This window comes from Cryptomeria japonica, chromosome 3, assembly GCF_030272615.1.
Source record: "Cryptomeria japonica chromosome 3, Sugi_1.0, whole genome shotgun sequence".
NCBI classification, from domain to species: domain Eukaryota; kingdom Viridiplantae; phylum Streptophyta; class Pinopsida; order Cupressales; family Cupressaceae; genus Cryptomeria; species Cryptomeria japonica.
This window is the reverse complement of record NC_081407.1, coordinates 228968224-228988753: the sequence shown is the minus strand read 5'-3', so window position 1 is coordinate 228988753 and position 20530 is coordinate 228968224. Positions and strand designations below refer to the sequence as shown.

Genomic DNA, 20530 nt, shown 5'->3' with positions numbered 1-20530 from the left:
TTGTGGTTTTGTAGATATATAGATAAAGTATTTTTTAGATTGTGATTCTTTGGGGATATTTCTAGATGCAAGATAGTTGCAATTCTATATGTATGTCCCATGCATGGTATGAGGAGTTTTGTAGCTTTCTCAATGAGGAAAATGTTGTTATATATTTTTTACACTATTTATTTATGAGTTTTTAAGTTGGTATGTTATTATACATTTTAAAATCTTTTGGACAACCTATTTCCTATAAAGGTTTGGTAGTTTTTTCGTTCCATTAAAAGTTGTGGGTTTGTGTATATTTGGAGTATTCTTGGTGGATTCGGATTTGCATAAAGATGGTTTTGTAGGTTTTGCATGCTAACAAAAATATGTAGTTTGTAGATTTGTGGGAAAGATTGTGTCTAGACTCTAAGATATTTTTTGGATGGAGACAATTTTTTAGATTTGCAAGAACACATATTTGGTTCCTTGATTATGGTGCTCAATTATAGATTTGTTTTGAAAATCAGATTTGGTCAGTGATCTAGTGTTTGAGTCTTAAAGTCTACATGATACCCTCTAAATAATATTTTAGTTTTTCATGATATGATGTGATGGTGAGTTTACAAGCTTCATTGTTGGATCTTCGAGTTATGTCGATTTGTGTATTAGCTACCCATTATATTACAATGGTATGACTTAGATGTGGACTATTTATATCCATAGGTCCCTTTAGTGTTGATTCAAAACCTATCAGTTAACCTTGTTTATGGTTATATGCACATTGGCATGGTATTTTGAGATGTGATGATGGATGATGAAGTGAGTACATCGATAGTTAATTACTAGGATTGGTAAAATGTAGTTTATCTTCGAGATGTGGAGATCTTGCTTCTACTCATTGTTGTTGATATTGCAAGTGAAGTATTTGATCATGTATGGATGATCTTGATTAAGGAGATGGTTGTCATGATTTCATATGTAGCTTAACATCTTAGTTCAATGCAAGTTATTGGTAGTGATGTGGATTCATTGTTTGTGATGGATGATCTTCCTTAATGTTTATGGATGCTTTGGATGAGCTCTTAGATTTTGTTGTTGTAGAAGATTTATTTCATATTTAGTTTCATTTTTAGGAGATGTTTATCTTCATGAGATTGGAGAATTTGAGATATTGGCTATACATGGAGGACTCTTGGAAGTCTTTGGTTGAGGTGTTAGTAACTTGTTGGTTTTGACAGGTGATCCTTGTTGAACATGGTTTGGTACTATGTCATGATGTACTTTTTATTACTGATTAGAGTGTTAGCATGATACAAATTCTCTTGGGAGCATGATATGGTCATTGGAGCATATAATCTTCTTATGAGGAGATGCGAGATCATTATTGGTTCCTAATTTTATAATTAGATATTTGGTGTTCCACATGGGTTGATTGATTGTTGTGTTAATGGATACTTGGAGATGTTGGGTGATACAATTGTTGAGATGGTTACTCTTTTGAGGTTTCAACATAAAGTTAGAGGATGCCTTTCACTTGGATATCTGACATGATTTCATAATGGTTATATATTTTATCATAGTGATGGATCTCAAGATATAGTTGCTAGTTTTGGAAGGTTCATTTAAGGAGTGTTTAGCATGGTTATCTCCTTGGGTATTTATTTTTTTAGGATTTTGGAGACGTTGTTGGATTTATTTCCTATTATAAGAGTGTTTTAAAGTTTGATCTTCATTTTTTTGAAGAATCTTACATATGTAATGGTCATATCTCACATATGTTTTTTTTAATCTAATGAGATTGAAAGTTTGGATGTTGTTGAGGCTTTTTGTTGGGGTTGTGAAGGAGATCTTTCTTGACACAACTTATAAGTTTGAGGTGTTGGAAGAAGGACATGATTGTGATATGATTTGCAGGTTTTCTCTTTGTTCTATGGCATGATCACATGGTTTGATGTGATCAAATTGGGAGAGTTATGGTGACATGTTATTAGAGATTATGTAATAATTTATGTTACATGTATGAATCATTTTGATTTTTCTTTATTACTATATGGTTTAATTTTTTTCCACATCTTTAGTATAAGCATTGGTTGGTAGAATTGGTATGCCATGATTTATTTTTAGATTTGACATTACCTATGTAGTGGGAGGTCCTGAATGTGTGTGTTCTTCATTGACAAATTTTATATAAGGAACTTGTGATTGCAGTTTATGGGTTGGACGTTATTGACATTAGTTATACTGATGTTTTAAATACCTTTAAGGTATGAATGATTGGATTGATTAGAATTTTACATGGTTGCATTTTTAGTCATGTTAGTTTTATAGTTTGATGCTAACAATCAATTATGTTTTTTCTAATTGTTCTTAGAAAATTCGTGTTTGATCTTGTTTTGGGAGGAATAAATTGAACTTGAAAGTTGGGTTCTGGTAACGAGTTTGAATTTGGATATATTGACACTTTTATAAATCTCATGAGCATATTGGAGTTGTGACAATTTGTAGCCCTTATTATCACTAGGATTTGTTGCTTGTGTTCTTTGGATTGTTGAATTTTCACCTTGGGTTGTTCCTTTTCTTCCATAGGTCGTATGTTGGAGGATGAGAGGATTTCTTGCTTGATATCGTAGACATCTTAGATGTTATTGCAGATATCTTGTCGGAGTGGGGGAGCATGTTGGATATTTTTGTGGTTTCATGGATGGCTAGGATGTTGCATCTCTTTGTTTGGCCTATTGTAGTTTCCAATCTTGTTCAGATTGGTCATGGTAAGGTGTTCAAAAAGTAGGAAATTTTTGGGAATCAAGGTGTCTCAACCAATTAGCCATTCTTAACATTATATTTATATATCTAATGCCTAAATTATATTTTTTTATTCTATCATTGTTTGTCATCTAGTGTGACGTGGCATAGTGAGTTGTCTTCACGATGGGAGGTGATATGGAAGATGACGAGGATTTATTTTTGTCCCTATGTAGGGAGTAGGCATCCCACTTTGGTAGAAATATTTTTCCATGTGTCAACACATTAGAAACCCATGTAAGTCATTTTTGTACCACAAATTCTTATGACATATTTCCATAATAGGTTGGACAAGTATTAGAAGGCATCATGCATGGAGAATATGGGCACCCAAGTTGTATTATGATGAGTTGTATGAGAATTAACTAATTATAGTCATTTATGACAGACTCTCTTACAATTTTAAGTGTTTTCATATATGACAGATTCTATGAGAGCTTTAAGGTGCATAAGAGGATATGTCATACCAACTTTTCACAAAAATGAAGTGCCTAAGTTTTGATGCATGTGAGAGGGATTAAATAATCTCGGAAAAGTGTTCATTGCATGATTAGAGATGATTGAAAAATGTTCCACATCGATTTGGAAACCCACCTCTTTTGGCTTGGTCTAGCTACTTCAAACTTGTGTTTCCCTATATATTATATTTCTTCTATGTGGATTTAAGAGAGGAGTGAGGAAAATATTTCTTGCATGGTTATGTTGTCAAATTTCCTCTATAAGAGCAAGATGTAGATTCCATGTAAAGGCTTAGAACTTGCAAGTGTATTGTAACAGTTTGTTGCAGATCAATACATTGGTTGAATGCTTTGGAGTGTATGATTTTTTATTTGAAAGGGTTTTCCCCACGTATGCCAATGTTTCTTCTCTTCTATTTATCTTTCTTTTATTCTTCTTCTTTTATATTCTTGAAGTGTTAATTTACATGTCGTTATGTTGCTAAAACTTAATTAGATATGCAAACTACACTATCTTTCCTCAAAGGGTTAATGGATTGTGTTTCCACTTTAATGGCTTAGTAGTATACATTTGTATCAAGTTATTGAAATATGATGAAAAGAAAAACATAGGATACTGAAGGTGCATATTGGTTCTTAGAAGTTTTTTTCGGACCATCTTCCCCTTTTAGGATATGACATATGTTCTTATTTCCTAATTTATCTAGGTAAATAATATTATTTAGTAAGTAATCTTAATATAAAGCACAACTAGTAATTATTTACACCAACACAACTCAAATATTGTTAGACAATTGAAGATATATTTTTGCTAAGTGCCAAAATAGTATTGAATAAGCCATTTATAATTTACCTTTGTGCAAGTGTGGAGAGAGCCAAAAATATCCCTCGTGTGGTCATGTAACTGTAAGATGGTGTATTTAGATACTATTTCTAATATTACCACAAAGGTTAGAAGCTTCTCACTCAAATTCTTATGAGTAATATGAGGAGAATTACAATCAATAATGATTTAAAAGGATCCAATATTGATTGAAAATTCAATACTTCAAGTTGTTCTCAATCCATGAAAGAAATATTCTCGTAGTTTTAGAGAAGAGGTTAGGAAGAGTGTTGATATCTTTGTGAAAAATATTTAAAGCATGAAGCGCATGGATCTTAGTAAGGAGTCAATCTTGGCAAGAAATATATAGTAGACCACCAAATAGATTATTGACTAATACATCTAAAAACCTATAAAAATCAATATCATCCTACAAAATGTATAGCTTGATGGCTTACTAAGCTTTCCATGAGCTTTTAATGACCAAAGTTCCAATTATTTAGATAGTCTCCATAAAAATGAGACTATGAAAATCAAGTCCCTTCTAAGAAAGTGATAACCATGGGCACACACATAAAATTACAATACCTAATCAATACTTTACAAGCTTCATTTCCATCGAGGGATTTAAAAATCCATTTGATACACAATTCTATACCTTGGAGTTGAATTAAAATCAAAACAAACCTACTAGATTCACGAGGAATGCAAGAAAAACCCTAAGCTACTCTATGGAATCATTTTCCTTCATTAGAGGAATCCTATAAAAATACCTTATGATATTTTATTTTCAAGCTTTTGATATAAGGGTTTTGAAGGCACCCAAAAAGAAGAAAATTAGACATGAGTAGTACTATTGATTTTCAAACACTTAACATTTCCCTACTAGGAAAAGAGGCTTAGTAATCTAGTAGACCAATTATTTTAGAACTTGAGAAATGATGACTTACCATAGAGAGAAGAGAGATGCTTGAAATGTAAAAGGTATTTGCAAGAATATAAACACTTCCCCATGATCAATTCACTTCTACTCATAATAATTGACCCATTAGGTTTATCTAAGGAAGATTGCAACATTAAGTTTCCTACTATTGAGTGCTCAACCTTGAATCTTTACAAAAAGTATTTGAACAACAGTGAGCTTGATTGATGTTAATCTCCTCCTCCAACAGAGAGAAATGAATAATCAATAAAATTACCATTGAATAGTTAAGTAGTGGAATTGGGTAAAGTGATGCCTTTATCTAGATCCTATACCACAACACTAGCCAAAAGATACCAAAGCCTTCCACAATAAGTACATAGAAAGTAGGAGTTAAAGGGCATTTTCAATGATAGAACAAAAATACCCAAAATCATTAGGTTGATGATCATTAATGATGATGCAAATACATGTAATTCTAAATCTTGAGCATAACAATTATAATAGGCTATTCAATGCAGTCATAAGCTTTTAAAAAATCTATCTTGATAAAAATGAGTTGTTATTGAGAATGCCTAGCCCATTCCATTCCTTCCCACACAATTAAAATAGACCGTTCAAAGTAGTCACAGGCTTTAAAAAAATTCTTCTTGATAAAAATGTCTTGCTAATGAGAATGTTTGGCCCATCCATTCCTTCCCATACAACAATTATATTAATAATGTACCTATATTTGAGGAAGCTAGTTTGCTTAGGGAAAACAATCAAAGGGAGAAGACGACATGTGTAGCTTGAGACTAAGAGTTTTGACAATGATTTTATAGGAGACATTGAGTAGAGTAATTAGTCAAATTAGTTGTAAACATCCTCTAGTCTCCAAACCTATGAATGAACTTGATATTACCTTTATTAATAATATCATTTAAATAACTAGAATGACATGATTCAAGATAATATTCATGAAGATTGTAATCACGGTGATCTGATAGTATTGTGTCTCACTTCTAGGACATGTGAATTTTTGTTTGAAATCACATTTTTTTTTTAAATATGATGATTTAAGCTTCAAGAGGTTCCATTTAAAGGAATTTAATTGAAGAGGGTTAGATCAAATCCCCTTAGATTAAGCCCCCCTAGTGTTAAATCATAATTGCAATAAAGTCTCCTCTTGCATCTATCAAAATGCTAATAAAAAATCATTTTTTTAACCTTTTTTAGGATAAAATGAATTCATTTAGAAGTTATATTTTGTAAGTATGTAGCCCTAATTATAAGTTTTTCAAAATAAATAATTTTTACTATATTTAATTTGATTATTATATTTATTTCTAATTTCTTGTGAATGTAGGTTTCACTAAACATTAAGGTCTTTGTATCACACATTTGGAAAACTACAAAAATAGAGAAAAAACTCTAAAAAATATCTTTTCCCTATGCATTAATGTCCTCATTTCAAAAAAAGAAGAAGAAGAATTTAATTCAAATGCACACAAAAAAGGTTATGAATGATGACATGCACTTCTATCTAGATTATAATTACTCCAACTTCAAAAAATAATCAAAAAAATATAAGCAACAAAAAATTATGAAAAATATCCATGCACTAGATATTGGTGTGAAAAATATATAAGTTTATCCTTTCTATAAAAAAAATTATGCATGACAAATGAGCATTAGTTTAAAAAAATGTTTTTTATTATAAAAAAGCAGTTATTTAAAGTTACATAAAAAGATTCACACTTTATGTAGAATCTGCACATAAAATCTCACAAATCACTAGTTTGCATCATCTTCAAATTCTTAATGGTTTAGCTCCTCTAAGCGTCTGAAAGTGAAGATCCAATGAAAATGATGATTTCACGACCCTAATTTGGCTAAAATTGGACTCATTATTATGGGTTCACCCACCAATCATCTCCTATAAGGTTTTGTAGAATTCACAGTGAAAGTCATCAAAATATTGAATCTTTTTAATGGCCATAGAGAAAACAACCTCACAATAGTTCTCTTTAGTTAAAAGTTGCTTGTATAGAGCTCTTTGAGATTGTAACATGAAAATGGAACACATCTAATTTTTTTTGCAGAGTAGTGCCTCATTTAGGAGTCTTCTTCCGAGTTTGAATACCCACTCATAACAATACACAAAATCTTTAGTGATAGTAGGAAGCTCTTTGTTAAAAGATGCTAGACCTCCTTGATTCTTTTGATTTATAGAGAAGTGTGACAAGCATGTAAGGATTGAAAGAATTCATTAGGAATTTTTTAATCCAATTTTAAGCTAGTGAAGATGGGCTTTGATTTGAGCTCCTCTAGAAAAATGGTTATCAATAATTTGCTCCCATTGATAGAGTTTAGCAACATGAAGTTGTAGAGTAGGAATAGAGGGTTGTGCTTTAAGATAGGTAGTGGCACAATGAAGGTCCAAAGTGGTGGCCTTGTAAGAGTGGTAGTGGAAATACTCAAGTTGGAGCCCATAAATGTGAAGGAAGTGAGAGGTGCATTTGAGTGCATTATTTGACTAGTTAATCCATTCACTTTGATGACAGGGACATGGATTCAAATTATAAACATGTTAGAGATGCAAAATTGCAAGTTGATGAATCAACGAGATTGTGTTTAGGAAAAAATGAGTCTTTTTAGAATTGGATTTGGAAAAATAACAATTTTTTTAGATGACAGGAATCGAGTATAACATCCCCCTCTAAACTATAGTGTGTTGGTTAAACTTTTCAACGTGACTGGTGATGCTGGTGCAACATGTCCTCCGATACCACGTGGGATGGGGGGAGACTAGACCTTGTGACCTTGTTCTTCACCACTGGAAGCTCTCGCCAATCGATTTAGGTCCCCAACCCTTGGAAAAATAATATTCAATATAAAATTGTATGGGACAGTGTTTTGAAAGGACAAAGTTTGGTGGAGGCTTCATTGACAATATAAAATAGTTAACAAAGGAAAAAATAGATTAAGTTGACAATTTGACCTTGTCAAGTGGTTTGTAAACTCTATTAGATCTAGAACGAAGATTGCTCCATGTGTACCAAGTAGGATAGTTATGATGGTAGCCAAGGTTGGGAAAAAAAGCCTAATTTTTTTATGCATGTAGAACTAGACTTCTTTTTCACTAGTTGCAAAAGGCATAGACAATGCGTAACACTTATTAGACAACACTTCCACCATATCAAAATCTTTGCACATAACCCAACCAACTACAAGTTTTAAACCAATGACCCATCTCTAAAGATAAGATCTCTTGACATTATTAGGTGCATAAACATTAATAACTCATAAGGAATGATTAGTAACATTGAAAAGAGTTCGTAATGCTTTTTTAGTTGGGTCACATCCATGTTCAACTAAATACAACTATCATTTAGAAGAGAGAAAAGTAACAACACCATGACAACTAGTTTCATATTCACTACACAAAAGTTAAGAATGAATTTCCTTTGTTGTTTATATGGTGGAACCATCTTTAGATGCCCTTAAACTATTAACACCAATAACAATTGTTAAATTGATAAAATTTGATACCATTCAAAAGAAGAAAATTAAAAAAATTACAAACATATAAGGTTAAACAATAAATGCATAAACAAAAAAAAATAAAAATCTTTTACACACACACACACACATGTATGTATATATACACATACACACACACATATATGCATGTATACACACACACACAGACACACACACACACAGGTGTGTGTGTGTGTCTATATATATATATGCACATCTACATACACACAAATATGTGTGTGTGTGTGACTTAATCCTCACTCTAAAAAACTTCTAATTTTGTTTAACAATAAGAAAATGATCCAATAATTGTCCACCTTAACTTCGTGTATTTTAAGCTTCTAAATGCTACATTAAATTTCTATGATTTTTTTGGGTTTCATCATATGTAGTTTAAAAGCATAAAGCTATTGCTTTAGCTTTCTAGTAGTTACAACAAACGTGAGAGGATTCATTATGTGTAAAAAAAAGTCAAAAAATGATCATCCCAATCTTATTCATAGACACTCCAATACATGTTCCAATACTTGTGCCCTATAATTGCCAATAAAGTTGCACAACTCCCTTAATTAAATATTCATATTTTAACTATTAATTCTACAAATAAATGAATATTAATACATGTAAAATATTTTAAGACTTTTAATTATTATTTATTAATAATTTTTAAAAACAATTATTAAAATATTAGATAGACAAGAATATAACCACTATTGAGTATTTTTCTCTACTCAACCTTTTTAGGGCTAGCCGCTTCAATAATACAACTAAAACCTTGATAAAGACCTTTTGAGTTTCATTTCCATGTTAACCTAGGTTGACTTATACACTTGAGGCATGGAGTACCTGGTAGATCACTTGATGAACTCTAAAGGATCCATTTACATTTTAGACCTTGCTCACGTGAGGTCGGAATTGAATACAACATCTTGTCGCCGAGTTCAAATAAATCCAAAATTAATTATTTCTCATCATTATTCCTGTAACTCCAACTACAATATGAGCGAGGTAAATGTTGAATAATCAAATTTCTGCTGATAATAGTATTCAATTTCATGGCCCTGAGCAACACTTACACAAACTCTTCCATGACCATCAATGAACAAAGGCCAACAAATATTATCATACCTTTTAAAGCAACAGAAGGAAAACCCAATTTCGTTCTGTATAAAAACATTTACCAATGCAGCTACTTCAGAAAATACATGGTACAATCACACCGATGCTTACCTTTCAAAGGACCATGTTAAAACACTGTGTAAGCTAGGCCACTTGAAAGAAGCCTTCAATATTTTCTCTACAATGGAATATTGTCTATCTTATGATATGTATGATGCTTTCCTTCAGGGTTGCCTGAGCCATAAAAACCATATGATGGGCATGTTAATACATGCCCACATGATCCAAACTGCATTTAACTTCCACACCTTCATATCTATTTGCAACAAAGTTATTACTATCTATGCAAAGCATGCTCAGCTCGCGGAAGCACGCAGGGTTTTGGATGAAATGCCCAGAACAAATGTGGTATCATGGACTACAGTAATTGCGGCTTATTCAAGGGAAGGTCTGGCTGAAGAAGCCCTTGAATTGTACGAATTAATGCAGAGAAAAGGTGTCGAACCCAATCAGTTTACATTTCCCAGTGTTCTTCCTGCCTGCGGGGTTTTAGGGATATTAGAAAGGGGGAGGAAAATTCATGAAGATGTAGTTAGAGGTGGATTTGAGGGCGACGTATTTGTGGGAAATGCTCTTGTCGATATGTATGGGAAATGCGGGAGTATGAAGGATGCGCGCCAAGTGTTTGACAAAATGCCTCAGCGGAATGTTGTTTCTTGGAATTCGATGATAACAGGTATACAATTTTTGCCATACCGTTATTTCTATTATTTAAGTTATTTTCCAATCGACACGTTTTCAATCAATATCTAAGCAATCAAAAAAATGTTAATCTTTCTTAGCAAAAACGAAGAATGCACGCCCCGTGTTTGGCAGAATGCCTAGATGAAATGTTGCTTATTGAAATTCAATGGTTCCGAGCATGAAAAATTCTATGAGATTTTCTAAAAAAGTCAAAAGTAAAAATTAGATCCAGAAATTGACAAACTTTCAAGAATCATCAAGGACTCTAAAGATTTGAACTCTTTTTAGTGAGATCGAGGATGCATGGAATATGCTGAAAAAATGCCTCAACAAAACGCTTTTTCTTAGAAATAATTGCTTGCAAGGAGGCAATATCTTATGGGTTAATTTCTAACGTTAAAAAAAAATAACATTTTACCAATCGTTGATTTATTGAAAAAAATCATTCAAGGATTTTTTCAAACCTTTCTTACCAGGAAGGATAGCTCTACTGATGTTTTATTTGGATACATATTCAAGATCAGAGGAATATCATATTGTACCACTTTTAGGAATGCCCTATCAACTGAGGGGTTGACGATATGATATGCCTGAATAGAATTTTTTTGTTGAATTTCAGCGATCGTAGGTAAATAAAACTTTAGAGGGCAATTTCTGGTTAATCTTTGGCAAGTTTTAAGATGGATTCTTCAAATGGCTAAGGCTAATTTAAACTAAAATTTAATTTAATTATTTTTAGCAATCAGCTAAATTTCGTACAATTTTTTAGAAGTTAGACTGACATTAAAAAAAGATAAAAACATTTGCCAATATAGAATTGTGTCGATGAAATTTATAATAAAGGTTATATCATGGGTTACAGCCAATGCAGACACCAGTTTGGTGAATGAAATCTTGTTTTCCACTTACCTTATATAATGTTCATATTTTGTATCCTTTGCTTTTTGAACTCATGACCAAACTCTGTAGTTTTTGCATCCTTGGCTTTTTGTATCACATTTTTTATGTATAGGGTGATGGAAAGCTCTAGTGGAAGGATTGCAGTTCAGAAGTTCAATGGAACGAACTTTGAGCTTTGGAAGATCAAGATGGAGGACATAATTGTAGATAGAGACCTATGGTTTCAATTTTTGGTTTGATACGTGCAACCATGACTGATGATGATTGGAGTTGTTGGATTGGAAAGCAAGAAGCCTAGTTAGTCTTTGTTTGTAAGATTTAGTGCCCTTGTTCGAGAGAAGTGCTCACTGCAATCCTTTGGAAGAAGTTGGGAAACTTTTACTAGACTAAATCTCTAGTAAATAAGCTTTTTCTATGGAAGAAGCTGTATTGTAATGTCCCCACTTCGAAATATAATTTAATAATAATTAGTAATAATAAAATTAAAATACAAAAGAATTAAAATAAAAATATAAAAGAATATAATTAAAATTTGATTAACGTTAATGAATGGTCAAAAGGCATGAAATGATAAGTTGTGACTCCCCCGAATATGACGAATAAACGGGAGAAGAGAACTCATTTAAAGGGGGGATAATTTGGGAATCAGAAGTGCAGATCTGAACTAAATAAGAAGTGCAGATCTGATTGTGAAAGGTTTTGTCCCATTCAAAGGGCAGAAATAATGAAGAGTTGCACTCTTTCAAAAGGTGCTAATGGTGAAAGGGTGTGTCTCTTGCCAAAGGGCATACATGATGAAGAGGTGTGACCTCTCCCTCAGATTGAGAGATATAAAGGAAAAGAATCAAATGCCTCCAGTGATATCATCAACTCTTTCAAAAGGTGTGAATGGTGAAAGGGTGTCTCTTGCCAAAGGGCATACATGATGAAGAGGTGTGACCTCTCCCTCAGATTGAGAGATATAAAGGAAAAGAATCAAATGCCTCCTGTGATATCACCATCGATCAGATCAGATCAGAACCGATATTAAGTTACAACAGTAACATCTTCGTTCTTGGTGGTATGCGTGGGGATGTGTTTAATATGTATAATTAATATATGAGGCTTGATAATGTTCTTATGCAGAATTTAGTAGTAATATTAATATAGACTGCAATATGTATGACTGTCATACTTTTTTTTTGGATAGATATGTATGACTGTCATACTTAAATTTCATATATATAAATTAATATACTAATGCCTACGTAGGGATAGGGGTTTTGTGTAGGGAACGACAGAGTTATTCGGTCACTAGATGGGTAAATCCCAAGATGGGTAAGGACAATATATTTCTGAAGCCTTGAGGGAGAGTCCCGAGATGGGCATAAACATATGTTCATAAGAAACCTTGAGGGAACCTGCATGTAGATTGTTTCCAAGCACCCTAGCACAATAATTTCACCATCTTCCGTTAGGGTTAGGGAAGAAGTGAGGGCGAACCCTAAATTTAATTAATTATATATTGCATTATATATACTTCTAATCTCAATAACTTAATTTAAGATATAATGATGTTAAATGATGTATGTAACTATTGGGAAACAAGTAGCGCTTTGCTGTGGCTTGGAGGACATGCTTAAAACGTTTGTGCTGTGTCTCAGTTCAACTTTCAGACACTGGTGTTGTCTGCAATAGTTGATAATGGTGTTGTGTTCATGACTGGTTTTCCCGACTCTTCCAAATGAAGTGTTTTGTATCAATTTTGTTGTGCTAGTATACTTTTGATGAGATAATAGGAAAGAAGTATTTGCAAATGATTGTTGGATGTTCAAGGAATGTCCTTGCATGCTCTGCATGATGCTAAGAGATTTGTTTGTTGGTGCATAGCGTTTGGTGTGTGTGTTTCAAGGTAACTGCTTTGGTTTGGCCGACAAAAGTTGTTCTCTTGCTTGTGGTGTATCCTTTGGTGTCTCTGCTTGTGTTGAAGATTGTGTTACATTGAATTTGGGTCCTACCTTGGTGTGTGTGGATCTGCATTGGGCTTATTCATTTGGAAGATATGTTTTTGGGTTGACTAGTAATATGCTACACAACTTATCTACACGTTACCTTGTTGCCTACTTTGGAGGATGTGTAATAGCATGTGAATTGGTTGAGACAGCCAATAGAAAGAAGTGATATGATACCTTCAGGGCCTCTCTATCTCTTGGATTGTACTGCTTTCACCACAAATGTGTTTTGGTTGCCAACTTGATAGAAACTATGTTTGTCCTCTCCTCTGGCCGACCTAAGTGATGTTTGCAATGAAGAAGATGGTATATATAGAAGATCAAATTGATGTTGATGTGTGGATGAGTGTGTGAATCGATGTGTGTGCTGCGCTTACATGATTATGTCATTTGTGGAATCAATGATACAAAGTTGAGGCAAAAGAAGTGTGTGGTGATTGCTTGAGATAGAGGTTCAAGGGCAGCTTCATACTTGGAGATTGTTGGAGGCATTATTGTCGAAGGTCCATTCATCTTGATTCATATGTTCATGTACCTTGCTTGGAGATAGTGAGTCCCCTCTGCAAGTTTTGTATCTTGTCCTGAGGCAATGCGTCTCAGTGTGCAAATCCCTTGTATCTTGTTGTGGGGTAGTGCACCTCAGCCTGCAAGTCTTCAGGGAGCAATGAGCTTCCTTGGTAGTGAGACTAAAACAATATTGTAATCTTATTCATATATTTTGAGTTGATTCTCACTATGGTTTTTCTTAGTTTGGGTTTTCCATGTAAATCTAGTATTCTCTTATGCATGGTGATTCATTGTTTTATCTTTCATTGCTGCTGAAAGATTAAGGCTAAGTTGACAGTGAATTGTAGTATAAAGTTTTAAGTATTTGATCAAGACTGATTCACCCCCCTCACCCCCCTCCGTCTTGGGGTGTGTGTTTAACAACTCATGTTGAGACTTGCCATTTGATACATTTCAAATTTGGGCGCCCAAGCACACTTGGCAAAACATGCCTATTTTGGTTTTGGGAAAGTCCTGAAGTTGCTATTTTGACTGGTTAAGGACAAGGTGGCCGTGTGCAGTTGAGGGAGAGAAATTTAGGCACTTTCCTAAATTCTTTTGTAGTCTCCTTATCTTGGTGTGGAAATTTGGGATTTAAAACCACCTATGGTTTTGGTAACTTTTATGGTTAACCATTTTTTTTCTGAGTTTTGAAAGAGGAGGTAGTAGTTTTTCAAAGGGAGATTTTGCAGGTGGGAGGATTGGGGAGCATGTTTATGTTCAGAAATCAGATTTGAAGACTGTAAGAATTCCATGGTAGTTCTTGCCAATAAGGCTGAAATCTATTGTAACTTCCAAAACAGCTTTGTAATCCCATTTTCAGGAGAAATAATTGAAAGCAAGAATCATGTCTTGCATGTTTCCTCTAATTTCATTGTTTTTGTGAGTTGCTTTGTGTAAGGGGAGCACCTTACATCACAAGTGCACAGAACAGTCTCATATGCAGAAATGCCATGCAATAATGACTTGGCAAAATGCATCAAGAACTTCAAAAGTCTATACTTTGCTTGTTTAAGTCATTATTCTTGGCCTGCAGGGGACAAATAAATTTTTTTTTGAGAAATTTTCTCTTACATACTACCAATAATACTTTTGTTATAAATATTGCATGATATGTTTCTTGTTATTCACTGCAGTTTAATCTCCAGTAGAAGTGCTAAAAAAATTTGAATATTCAAATTTCAACCTTATAACCTTTTGACTTGTAATGACCTTGAAGGGGACTCACACAGTCCCTCAATGATCATCAGTGGAAAATGGCCAAAGAGTAATATCATGCCCTCCTCGAAGCAGATGAAAACAAACCCTACAAATCTTCAATTCAATATGACAACAATTATCTTGCAACCGCTTTTAAAACAGCACAGTGATAACATCAATGCTGAAACAAACTACAACTATTCAGAGGGTTTTGTTAAAATGCTGTGTATGCTGGGCCAACTAAAGGAGTGCAAATTTTCCTTAAACTATTGAATACTGCCCCTTCTAATACTAATACTTTCATTTGGGATTTTGCCTATTCTACAAAAACCTTCACTCACATGATCCAAAGTTCCAAATTATATTCAAATTCCACAGCATAATATCTGTGCAGTAGAATTATGACCTTGTATGCAAAGTTTGTTAAGCTGTTAAGGGCCTGCCGAATTTGGACAAAACACTGAGAAAAACTGTAATCTCATGAACTATTGCAGCTTATTCAAGGGAAGGTCTGGCTGAAGATGTGCTTGAATTGTACGAATTAATGCAGAGAAGAGGCATTTTGCCAAACCAGTTCACTTTCCCCAGTGTTCTTCCGGCGTGTAGGGATTTGGGGGATGTGGACAGAGGGAAGAGGATTCATGAGGATGTGTTGAGGGGTGGATTTGAGGGCGATGTATTTGTGGGGAATGCACTTGTTGATATGTATGGGAAATGTGGGAGTATGGAGGATGCATGGCTAGTGTTTGACAAAATGCTTCAACGAAATGTTGTTTCCTGGAATTCAGTGATTGCAGGTATGAAAGTTTCTCGTCTTTTCAACATTTTTTTATTTAAAAATTAAATTCCACAATCTGGAATACTTCCAAAAAAATCACGAGCCAAGATATCATATAAATTGAATATTCAGCTAATATATTTGGGAAAAATATTTCAGGTCTTATTATTACTAACAAATTCTCTATATTTATATAAATTTTCGGAAACTAGATTCTCCAATCTTGAGTTTTGGAGGTATAACTATAGTCTATTACTATTAAACTTTAGGTTTTAAGTGTTTTCTTAACAAATATTTCACAAGTTAGATTTCCAGATGATAAATTTTGGTCCAAAATTTATTAGTCAATATGTATATTAAGTTGTTAATCTAATAATTTTGTTATTAAGTTGGCAAAATTTACCATTATTTATGCTATTAGTGAATTCTGCCCTTTTTCTGAGGTTTTAGACAATAGATATAATGTCATAGTTACCAAGAGACTTGTACCTTGACCTCTGGTACCTGTCTCCTCTACTGGAATCACGTCCCCATTTCGGAGACCTGTTGAGACATCTCCAGACATTAGAAGTCTTTAGATGAAGTTGTTTTGTTTCTCTAATGCATCTAATAGATTGTTATTAATTTGGCAAAATTTACCATTATTTATGCTATTAGTGAATTCTGCCCTTTTTCTGAGGTTTTAGACAATAGATATAATGTCATAGTTACCAAGAGACTTGTACCTTGACCTCTGGTACCTGTCTCCTCTACTGGAATCGGAATCGCGTCCCCATTTCGGAGACCTGTTGAGACATCTCCAGACATTAGAAGTCTTTAGATGAAGTTCTTTTGTTTCTCTAATGCATGTCCTATAAGCATCCTTTGAAAATGAACAAATTTTCAATAGAGCTATTTCAAATATATCACTTAAATTACATTGGATTTTCTGAAAGTGCTGATATGTGGTTGAAAAGAAGTTAAGAACTAAATACACTAGTAGGCTTGTAATTTTCTTTTCTTTCATTAAATTTTATATGTTTTTTTTTTGGCAGAAAATTTCTTTATCAATCCCAAAGCTGGTAAGAATATGAAGCAAATCAATAATAAGGCTTAAGATATGTACATGCATTGAAGTTATATCAATTGATTGAAAATATAGTCATCTCCAAGTGACTACGGTTTTAAATATTTTATTATATCAATGACGATGACTATCAAATATCAATATAATTAATCTATTTCAATACTTTAAAATGTTAGCTTTATTTTTAATTTTAAGCATTTTAATATGTAATATTGTTTAAAGATATCTGTTGTTGGTTATATAATTTAGTATTTTAATTTATATATTTAGCCGTCTCCGAGTGCCCATATCAACCTTTTAAAAAAAAATGCTGTACCAAGAGTCGTCCCCATCTCCTGTACCAGTTCCAGTACCCGCCTCCTGGTAACTATTTATAATACCTTTATTTCTTATTTGTTGAATTGGAAATATTGATCACATCATCCACTGTATGCCTCAAAATAATTGGAAAACAGTGACAGCATTTATAAAGAATTTTATGAACCATTTTTTTATACAATTGAAAATTTTTTCACAATAAAAATAAAATTAGATTGGGCATTGAATTTTCCAAGCAACACACAAATCGAGTATTCATCTACACTGGTAAAATTACTAAAATAAGCCTATGATATTTGTTTTTTTATAAATGTTCTTTTCTTCCTGGAATTCAATGATAATAGGCAGAAAATATTTATTGGTTATTTTACATTTAAATATAAAAAAATAGATTGCAATACTTGAGTTTAATAATGAACTAAACATCACTCTATGTATAATTTTTTTTTTGCTCAGTACTCTGTATAGTTTTTAAGTACGAGCAACGACACAAAAAAATGCTTTCCTGGAGCTCAATGATAGCGAGTGAATAAAAATAATGGACTATTTTCTTCCACTCGGCTATTCTTTGATAAAAGTTAGATTTGAGCTCTTCAATAGGGTGATTTTCACAAAGTTTTCAAAAATTAGAACCCCCATTGACAAATATTTCAGCAAAGCATTGTTCGTTTTTTTTTCTGAGATGAGTGTCATTTAAGCCGGAATCTGTCTAAAGAACCTACCAAAGCATGTATATTTGTTTCGATGATTATTTAATATTTATTATAGATGTTTAGTTTTGAATCAAAATCCCCAGCTTTGTTTTATTGTTTACATAGAGTTTACAGTTATTACTTATTAGAAATTCCAAAATTTTACATGTATATTAATAGTAAGGACTTTTTTCACTATAAATGCTAGTAAGCTCTATTTTTATGTAATTGAAAGACTGGCAAACTGATCTATAGAACAATTTGTAACAGGCACTTCTATCTCTTTCTCAAAAATAGCCTATAATGCATATGATCTTTTTTGAAATGGGAAGATTCGGCTGAAATTTTTCTGTCTGATGAAATTTATCACGATGACAGGATATGCACAGAGTGGGGACATGGATATGGCCTCGAAGCTCTTTCAGGAGATGCCACAGCGTAATGTGGTGTCTTGGACAACAATGGTTGTAGCTTATGTACAAAAAGGATGCATGGAAGAAGCTTTGAGGCTCTTTGAGGGAATGCCAGAGCGAAATGTGATCTCCTGGACTGGGATGATTGCAGGGCTTGCACAGAATGGAAGTAGCAAGGAGGCTTTGAAGCTTTTTCAGGAAATGAAGAAGGCAGGTGTGAAGCCTAATTCAAGTACTTTTTCCACTGTTCTCTCGGCATGTTCCAATTTGTGTGCTTTGGAACAGGGCAAGGAGATCCATCAAGAAATTATAGACAGTGGGTATCTGTCTGATGTCTTTGTGGGTAGTGCTCTTGTGGATATGTACTCAAAATGTGGGAGCATAGATAATGCACGTTGTATGTTTGACAGAATGCCACAGCGAAATACGGTCTCGTGGAATGCAATGATTGGAGGATATGCAATGCACAGCTGTGCCTCAGAGTCTTTCAAACTCTTTGAACAAATGCAAAAATTGGGCACAAATCCAGATCATGTCACCTTTCTTCGTGTTTTATCTGCGTGCTGTCATGCAGGACTTGTGGATGAGGGGATGCAATACTTTGAGTCCATGAGAAAAGATCATTGCATCATTCCTACAATGGAACACTATAGCTGTATAGTTGACATTCTTTGCAGGGCTGGTCGCCTAGATGAGGGAGTAGACTTCATCAACAAAATGCCAGTACAACCTAATGCCACTGTGCTTGGGTGTTTGCTTGCTGGCTGTAGAACCCACAACAATATACAATTAGGAGAGCAAGTGGCAAAACAGCTTCTTGAACTGGACCCTGGACATACTGGCCACTATGTACTATTATCAAACATATATGCTGCAGCTGGAAGGTGGGATGACCTTGACAAGGTGCGTAAACTAATGAAAGATAGGTGCATTAAAAAGAAGCCTGGGTGCAGTTGGATTGAGGTGAATAAAAAGGTTCATGCTTTCCTTGTGGGAGACATCTCACATCCCCAAACAGAGGAAATCTATGCCAAGGTAGAAGAATTATCTAAAGAGATAAAAGCAGCAGGGTATGTGCCGAACACAAGATTTGTGCTAAAAGATGTAGAGGAGGAATATAAGGAACAAACTCTTTTCCACCATAGTGAAAAACTAGCAATTGCATTTGGACTTATACATACCTCCCCTGGGACAACCATTCGGATTATCAAGAACCTTCGAGTGTGTGGTGATTGCCACACTGCTATCAAGTTCATATCGAAGATTGTTGCACGAGAAATTGTTGTTAGGGATCTAAATCGTTTCCATCACTTTAAGGATGGGCAATGTTCATGTGGAGACTACTGGTAACCATGATATAAAGCGAACCAAACCATATATACAAGCTTATATTTCTTACAAGTTTATACATTGTCATACTTATATTTACAGCTCCATATTCTTTCAGTACATAAATATTCTTTCAAAATTCAGATGAAAATTGAGTTTTCGTTTTCAGCATCCTATTCTTTTGTTTATGGCAAAATTCTAACCATTGGAAACAGCCTGAGAAACGGCTTGACATATTTGCCTGCCAATTGATTGTTTCAATTGGCATTGTCTGTCATATAAGTTTTAGAAGGAAATGGACATCAAGTTATACAAGCACCATCATTGCCTCTTTCAGCTTCAAGTTATCTATGGTTTACACTTGATGGATATGGCTTGTCAAGATGGTTCTTTTCACTGACATTTTATCTGTTTCTAATATTGCTATTGAATAGGTCCTTTTTTGATAGATGCAAAATAAATGTTTTGAGGTATTGATTACTTTAATTGCATAGGAAGTTGGTTTATCCACATCACATTTTATGTATATTTTGTGATACGTTATTTGATTCTGTATCATGGCCAGATGCGTAGTAATTTTGAACAGGTTGCATTTTTAAGTCCATACATTTTACTAATATTCCATCATAGCTGGGTTTTTCCATCTCCTGATGAAGATTCTCTGTCCAGAGAGGGGGCAATCAGCCGAAGATGTCAGATGCTTAATCGAAATCAAATTATTATTTTCTATTCTGGAAAATGTAGTATTTGGACTGAACTTTGAATCTGCTTTGTACTCACATTTGAAAATTCAACTTTCTGGACTCTCAACTCTCAAGAATGCTTTCATTTTTTGAGGAGGTTTTGTAATGTTAACGGCATTAATAAGTATTTTTGTTTGTGTTTTCCTTACTTTCAGTTAGAGAGTATGCGTATTTATCCATACAGACATGCA

The 20530-nt window shown here is 33.7% G+C and overlaps 1 protein-coding gene across 2 annotated transcripts; it reads left to right on the top strand.

Moving 5' to 3' along the window:
- The first annotated feature begins 9277 nt into the window (after nt 1-9277).
- Nucleotides 9278-19757, top strand: LOC131075446 (pentatricopeptide repeat-containing protein At5g48910). Of its 2 annotated transcripts, XM_058012294.2 has the most exons (3): nt 9278-10355; nt 15495-15797; nt 18233-19757. In XM_058012294.2, exons 1-3 carry the CDS (start codon nt 9599-9601, stop codon nt 19615-19617), a joined length of 2445 nt encoding a protein of 814 aa, XP_057868277.2. In that variant the 5' UTR covers nt 9278-9598; the 3' UTR covers nt 19618-19757. The 2 variants fall into 2 exon arrangements, with proteins under 2 accessions (XP_057868277.2, XP_057868278.2); XM_058012295.2 differs by lacking the exon at nt 15495-15797 and having other exon boundaries at nt 9281-10355.
- The last annotated feature ends 773 nt before the right edge of the window (nt 19758-20530 follow it).

Bases quoted from the DNA above. Each gene is read 5' to 3' on its own strand.
- LOC131075446 (XM_058012294.2), top strand. From the start codon at position 9,599: ATGAACAAAGGCCAACAAATATTATCATACCTTTTAAAGCAACAGAAG. The intron at 10,356-15,494 runs GTATACAATTTT...GAACTATTGCAG, and splicing joins TTGGAATTCGATGATAACAG to CTTATTCAAGGGAAGGTCTG. The intron at 15,798-18,232 runs GTATGAAAGTTT...TCACGATGACAG, and splicing joins CTGGAATTCAGTGATTGCAG to GATATGCACAGAGTGGGGAC.